The 7,565-nt window shown below is 48.9% G+C and overlaps 1 protein-coding gene across 6 annotated transcripts in view; it reads right to left on the reverse strand.

Moving 5' to 3' along the window:
• Positions 1 to 217: 217 nt before the first annotated feature.
• ralgapa1 (Ral GTPase activating protein catalytic subunit alpha 1) overlaps positions 218 to 7,565 on the reverse strand; it is a 51,785-nt gene continuing 44,437 nt past the window's right edge. For 4 of the 6 annotated variants that reach the window (XM_035532518.1, XM_035532521.1, XM_035532520.1 and 1 more), the window contains 2 exons: positions 4,369 to 4,493; positions 218 to 999 (listed from right to left, as the gene is read on the reverse strand). In XM_035532518.1, the coding sequence (XP_035388411.1) occupies positions 854 to 999; positions 4,369 to 4,493 (271 nt within the window). In that variant the 3' untranslated portion in view covers positions 218 to 853. Of the gene's footprint in view, positions 1,000 to 3,146; positions 3,178 to 4,368; positions 4,494 to 7,565 lie in introns of all 6 variants that reach the window. The other 2 variants (XM_035532522.1, XM_035532519.1) reach the window with 1 other exon arrangement.

Consider the following 7,565-nt stretch of genomic DNA (forward strand, 5'->3'; position numbering starts at 1 on the left):
ACGATCAAGTGTGACCCATCTATCTTTATATCTATCTTTATATATATATATATATATATATATATCTTTATATATATATATATATATATATCTTTATATATATATATATATATATATATATATATATAAATAAATATATTACACACACAAAGAAATAAAGGAGAACAGTAGTGTTGTGTGTCAAAATGCAGTAAAAACATCAGTTTCACTTAGTGTAATAAAAAAGAAAATAAAGAAAGAAAAACAATGTAACAGCAGGAAGTGGTTCAGTTTTACCACACATCTACATCACAATCAGGACTCATGTGGCCATCTGACAAAGAAAACCTCTCATCTGTACAGGTATAAAACACATTATCGATTATGCACCAGAAATCAGTATCAGTAAGTCTGTGGATCACCGTACGACCACTGGCACTTCCAGTGGGAGGAGATATTACCCTGCTCTGTGACAACACCAGAGTAACCACATAACCTCAGCAAAACAACGGCCACATTAGCGGACATCAAAAATACACATCTGCCATCTTTTCATGTAACTCGTACTGGTACACATAGAAGTCCTTTCAGAAAACTGTTTCCTCAGCGATCCCTGGCTCTCCGGTTAAGTTTTGAAAGGGAGGAGTCAGACTATACTGGGAGTGTGGTTGGTGCGAGGACAGCGGCTGTGGGCATGGTCCTGACAGCGTGATGGGGCTCTCTGAAGGGACGGCGAGCGATGTGGCGCGTCTTGCAGGAGCCTGCCGGCGCACGCGAGTGTGTATGTGGGTGTGTGTGCGCGGCGTGGTGGAGGACGGGGTCAGGTCTTGCGCGTGAGTGTGTGGGCGTGCGTGCGGCGTGGTGGAGGGTGGGGTCAGGTCTTGTTGGCCGACCCGGAGGATCGTCGAAGCTTCATGGACACGCGGCTCTTGCTAGCACGCGGCGACATTGGCGAGGCTAAGTCACTCACGTCTACCGCTGCCACGGGGGTTTCGGGCGGCTGGCTCTCGAGGCATGGGCCTGTGGGGGAGAGGGTGTTGGAAGAGGAGACAGCACAGCCATCAGCCCCCTGCCTACCCACTGCAGGCCTTTATAAAACACTGAGCCCCGGATGGCCTCAAGCCCCGCCTACACCCCGTGGGCTGCAGGGTCACCCTCACCCCACCAGGGCCACGCATTTATCAGACTGCAAAGCATTAACTAGTGTGTTATGTCAGTGGGATGGGAAGGTAGCAATAATTCATATAAAAGTTAAATTCAGGTGATTAAACACGCAATCATCTGTCTTTGGGTGCTCGGAATACAAGTCATGAATGCCATTCCATATTTATGTGGAAAGAGTAAATGCCTCCGGCATTGTCACAGTGACACATTTTCAGTTTTATAGCTTGACAACATCACAGTACTTGATAACTTCACAGGCAAAGTAATGGCAGAAAAAAGAACACCACTGTGACATGTCATGTCATACAAAATTATATCATGTTACCAATTGTGCCATCGTACAGTGAAATAACTGTGAAGGCACCTGTTCCTCTGAGGAGTGAGAGTGGTTAATGCAGAGAGAGAATCGAGGGTGAATTTCACAGAACGAATCAGAGGGGAGGTTGCGTCTAATCAAAGCTGAGATTTGACACCTCGTCTCCGAGGGGTGGGTGGGTGGGTGGGGTGGTAGTTAGAACAGCGCAACACAAACTACACAGCGCTGGGCCAGGGGGTGAGGGTGGGGTATGCTAGGGGATTTTGTTTTTAATTTAGCTTAGCATTCAAAGCTAGTGTGAAAGCCTTTATGTTTCAGGCCTCTGCTCTTTAGCTTAATGAACTCTAAGTTTTCTAATGGAGGCTTGGGGAGGAGGACCAAAATCGCACCATTTCTCTCTCAGACGGATGAACGGAAAGCAGTGAGAAAGAACAGGGAGGAAAGAATGATCGGGGCGTGCAACAGGAGGAGCCAGAGAGAAAGGAGAGAGGGCAGAGAAAGAAAGAGTGATAGAGAAAAGGTTCAAACAAGCATGCAGAGGGAAGTGAATGAAGAGGAAGCGCAGGAGAAAGACTTATGGCAGGAGAAATGTGAAGAGAGGAGAGATCGGAGAAGAGAGACAGGAAAGGAGAGACCAGAATTGACAGGAAGAGAGACAGAAGGAAAGATAGGAGAGGAGAGAAAAGGTATGAGCAGACTGTAGAGAAAGAGCAGCAGGTGCAGACATACCAAATCACACACACACACACACACACCACACCACACCACACCACACACACACACACACACACACACACACACACACACACACGCGCGCATGTACATATGTGCGTGCGCACACACACAATCACAAAGCAGTAAGAAAAAACAATACCTCATTACTTTCCGTACATCTACTTTGCATTGGTAATATCTTTCTTTCAGGGTGGAGAGCACTGATTTAGAACAGCATGATTTTATATGTTATAGATTCTGCAGGTTCTACATTATAGATCAATGGTAAAGACTTTAGTACAAGGAAAATCATAATGCAACTATTAAAAATTAAGTGCAGCTTGACCCCATTTTGGAAAAAAGGTCAGCTTCAATTCTACTCCTGTAATAGTGCAGTTGTAAAAATGCATACAGGCATACACAGATAGCAGATGAAGGAACAAACTGTGGATAATGTAATTATAGACCATGCAAAAAGTTCGGAAAGAAATTAGATAAGGAAATATGTAATAGTAAAAAAAAAAAAAAAAAAAAAAAAAGGTGAGTGTGTGCACCAGGTTAGTGTTAGGGCTGTGATGTAATGTGCATGCTCGACTGAACAGTCCACTCGTCGGTGAACGGAGAACACGAATGATTAGCTTGTGTGAGGCGGAAGAGACTTGAGTCAGTGAGGGGGTGGGGGTGGGGAGGAGAGGTTGGGTCAGTGGGGGGTGGGGAGGAGAGGTTGGGTCAGTGGGGGGTAGGGAGGAGAGGTTGGGTCAGTGGGGGGTGGGGAGGAGAGGTTGGGTCAGTGGGGGGTGGGGAGGAGAGGTTGGGTCAGTGGGGGGTGGGGAGGAGAGGTTGAGTCAGTAGGGGGTGGGGAGGAGAGGTTGAGTCAGTAGGGGGTGGGGAGAAGGCACTCATAACCTGGTTCCAAGCAAAACAAACCCATTAACAGACAGCCTCAACCACCAGAGGCGTCCAGGAGTCTTACCTTTACATATACACAAGGGAAAGATTATCATCTAAAGGGGGGAACAAAAACAAAGAAAAATGGGAACAAAAAAGAAAAGAAGAAACAAAAACAGACAAACAAACAAACAAACAAAAAGAATCATGATCATTTGGGGTTAGGAAGTGACAGGAGCCCATAGAGGCTTGTTAACACGTGAGCGAGAGTGCACTCAGGGCCTGAGAAATGGCTCCACAGGGAGGGGGCGGAGCTTCACCCATGCCAGGGCCCGCCCCTGCTCCTGCAGCAGCGCTGCACTGCACACAGGCTTCTCCAGCGAGACAGCCGTGAGACAGCCGCGAGACAGCATGGGTTCAACAGTATGGTCAACAACATAAAGGGTTGCTGATTAAGTACTGCTGGGTGGTGCAGGGACACTGCAGGAACAGAATCAGGACCAAGACTCAGGTCATTTTTCAGGTCCAAAGCAAAGGGTTCGTTTGGCTGACTGAACAATAAACAAGTCCATGTTGAACACAGGCATGCATTCGTTCTACAAATGACAGGCTCACAGAGGAGCCAACGGTCTGAAGCAGTTATGTCCTTCACTTTCTATTCTAAGTGTAGCGTTGAAAAACAAAAGGTTGGTTAATGGGAGTCCAGTTAAACGTCCCAAAAAACTTGCTCAGCTGTCTGTCAGTCTGCTATCCTCTGCATGGGTACGCTGCTGACAGAGCAGAAGGATCTCGATATGTTCAGATGAGGCAGGCCTGTCTGTGATGCTAGCGGCACGAACGACTCTTTTCACTCTGTGTGTGTGTGTGTGTGTGTGTGTGTGTGTGTGTGTGTGTGTGTGTGTGTGTGGGCGCAGCTGGGTGGAGAGGACCTGCGTGCAGCAGAGCCGAGACCAAACCCAGGAGTGCGGAAGAAGAGGTGAGGTGTAAACCCCAACACTGCTCAGCCCTCACTCACTACACCAGCCGAATGCTCTGTGTGTGTGTGTGTGTGTGTGTGTGTGTGTGTGTGTGTGTGTGTGTGTGTGTGTGTGTGTGTGTGTGAGCTCAGCTGCAGACTCTGATGTGGCCCTATGGGCTCTCATGGCAGTGGTGAAGTATGATGTGTTAACGTGATGATTTCGCGCCTCAAACAGCACGGCTTTGAGGACGAGCTCAGAATGAGGTGCTCAGTGTAACAAGTGGTGGAATACAGAGAAAGCAGAGGTGCAGGTGGATGGTGATTGGCTGAGAGGTGGGACTGGCCGTACCTGTTTCAGAGGTAAGGTGGTGAAAGGGGGCGGGGCAGAACACACGGGCAGCGTAGTCCTCAAAGGTGCTGGGCTCCAGGTGGTGCTGGACGATCGTCTCCAAATAACGCGCCCGCTCCTCGTAGCTGGATGCAACGGTCAAGGAGTATCACACCAGAATGAATGGAGCACAACAAGAGCATTCTAACGCACACATACATAAACAGTACAGTAAAAGAGACCCAGTTAACACATCCAGACATCCAGCAGAACAATAAAAGCAAAAATCAAAACAAACAAAACACAACATGCCCATCTAGTGTGCTTCTAAGTGATCTTCCTAAAAGAAATATTTAGTGAGAACCAGGGGAACATGAGCACAACCTCAACAGAGCCATACTGATGGTACAGACGCAGAGAAACACATACACGCACATTCTGAAACACTACAACGGCCATTTGAGGGTACAGACGCAAAGAAACACACACACGCACATTCTGAAAGACTCCCAACAAGCATCCTGGGCTAACAGAGAGGAAGCACACAATCTGTCCATAAAACCTGAACTGTATTATGAGTCTGTCATTCTTTATGTAGGGTGACACTGAGTAAGAATGGGCATCTTTCTGTCCATGTTATTCAGTTAAGAAAAATGATGATATTGAGTAAATGGAGTGGATTGGATTAAGCTGCAGTATATGGGCTTAAAAACGAGGGAATTCTGTTAATGGGCGAGATCTGATTATGCTGGGTTCAATGGCATATGGGCTTCTGTGCATTCATAAGTCAGCAAGCAGACAGTAGCAGGCTTTGGGTAACAAGGGACACTGTGTCACCAGAGACCAACCTGATGGACGGGGGGGTGAGAGAGCGAGATTGAAACATTCTCTTTCTCTAAGATACTGCAAAGAGCAGGAGTGAGTGAGAGCTGATTGAATGGAGATATGGAGGATGCCAATAGGAGGAGAGGAGCTAGGAGAGGAAGACGGGGTCTAGGGAGGAGGAGGAGGAGGGGCTAGGAGAGGAAGACGGGGTCTAGGGAGGAGGAGGAGGGGTGGGGCGGGAAGCAACAGCAGAATCTGATTCCCCTGCTGGGGTTGCAGAGGATAGGGGAGTATTTTGGGATCTGGTGCCCACACGGGGCCAGGAGCCCAGGCAGACGTGTGAGTGTCTTCTATGGGGGGGTCACACCCTCATGCCAAGCTGTCGTTTGCCTTTTCCTGTTTCCAGCAGGCCGACTTCCTGCTGGAGGCTGGGAGGAGTGAGAGCGCGGCTGAGAGGGGCGGAGGGGGTGAGAGGTCCCGCAGAGTAGCAGCACAGACACACACACACAGATGCGCGCGCACACACACACACACACACACACACACACACACACACACACACACACACACGTCAAACACCACAGCTTCACTCATAACCAACATGTGCAGTGTGCTGCAGTGCTGAGAGGTGGTCCTGACAGACTCTGCATGGCAGTGGAACTGGGACACCGATCACTGAATTACTGCTAGAAAGTCAGTCACTCACACACACATAGACAGATGCAGACACAGACACACACAGACTCGAGCTAAAGGACAGAGATGCATAGATTTCGACAGATATTGACCGTCATATTGAGAGAGAGAGAGAGAGAGAGAGAGAGAGAGGACAGAAAGAGAGAAAATGCGCGCACACACACACACACACACACACACACACACACACACACACACACACACACACACACACACACACACACACACACACACTCAAACAGGCCATGGTCTGTGGGCTCTGAAAAGACGATGGTCAGCCTGGGTCAACTGTACTTTGCTCTCCAATCAGAGGGGAGAGACAGAAGGACAGAGTGAGAGGAGCGAGAGACACAGACGACCAGAAACGGACTCCACCGCTGTGTTCTTTAATGGCCTTCTCGCGAGCTTACTGAGTGGGCACCACCCCAACCCCGAGATGAGCCTCTAATGCCACCCTGTCACCAAGACAACAAACCCTCTGAGCTGTTGACTCCAGCTTCTCTTTATGTGCCGCAGAGAGTGAGGGGAAGAGAAAAACAAATTTTTTTTTTAATTTATTTATTTTTTGCATCACACGTCCCTCCAAATATCCCCAGCCGAGCATATACTGTAATTGAAATTTTTTTTGATGGGTGGTGTTTTTTATGACTGCTTGTTAAAAGAAGAAAAGTCCTTTTAAGAGAGTGCGCGGCTGGTGTGCTCCGCTCCTCTCCTGCTCGGAGCTCAGCGAGGACAGAGGTGGATGAAAAGCAGCCCCTTTTGTGCATTACCAGAAACTCATTTTCCCTGCGGATGAAAGGCAGTACGTGTGTGTGTGTGTGTGTGTGTGTGTGTGTGTGTGTGTGTGCGCACACGCGTGCGCGTGCGGGGGGGGGAGAATGCTCCTGGCCTCGTACCCCCTCCTACCGAGCTTTTCATTGTCGCCGCGCTCGACTCCCGGGTTCGGGGAGGAAAGAGAGAAATTGCCAGTGAAGAGACAGCAAAAGCGAGCTTGTTAGCACATTAGGAGTGAAGGGACCATGGTGCGCTCCAGTGCCAAGCCCCGTCAGCGTGTTAATTCAGCACTCCGAACATGCTGGTGCTCATAGTCTCCAAATTGATCACTCCTGCTCCCCCCCCGCACCTCTATTTCTCTCTCTGCCACTCCCGCAACATCTCTCTTTGAGCTCGTTCCAGGGGTAGGACAGATGTGGAGGGGGTGGATGAAGATGAAGAGAGAGAGTCAGGGAGAGGGAGAGATATCAGGGAGTCAGGGAGAGGGAGAGTTGCCTGAGAGATATCACAGCCTCAGCCACCAGCAGCTCTCCACATAAGATACCCTGACCTCTGACCTACACCTACACAAAATGCAATCCTAACACAACAAATACAGACCTCACCGCAAAGACCGTCTTCACTGCGACTTCTCGATTACACACTCCAGGAACAGATGATGCAGAATTGAGGGCCGAGGGCAGCCGATTATTTACATGGAATGCCAGTACGTGTACGACGAAACGCATCTGAGAAAAGTTCAGTATTTGGACATAAGAAAGCATATTAATCAAACCACTGGGAGTCTAGCGAGAGGGTGTAAGGAGCTGGGAGGAATGGGAGGAACGTGTTACACACAGGACAAAGCCAAGCACGAGCATGCCTGCGCCCAGAGAGGACGTGGAGTCATCTCTCCACCCGCTCCTGCTCCGCTATTCCCATCT

Source organism: Electrophorus electricus, chromosome 13, assembly GCF_013358815.1.
Source record: "Electrophorus electricus isolate fEleEle1 chromosome 13, fEleEle1.pri, whole genome shotgun sequence".
Classification (NCBI taxonomy): Eukaryota; Metazoa; Chordata; class Actinopteri; order Gymnotiformes; family Gymnotidae; genus Electrophorus; species Electrophorus electricus.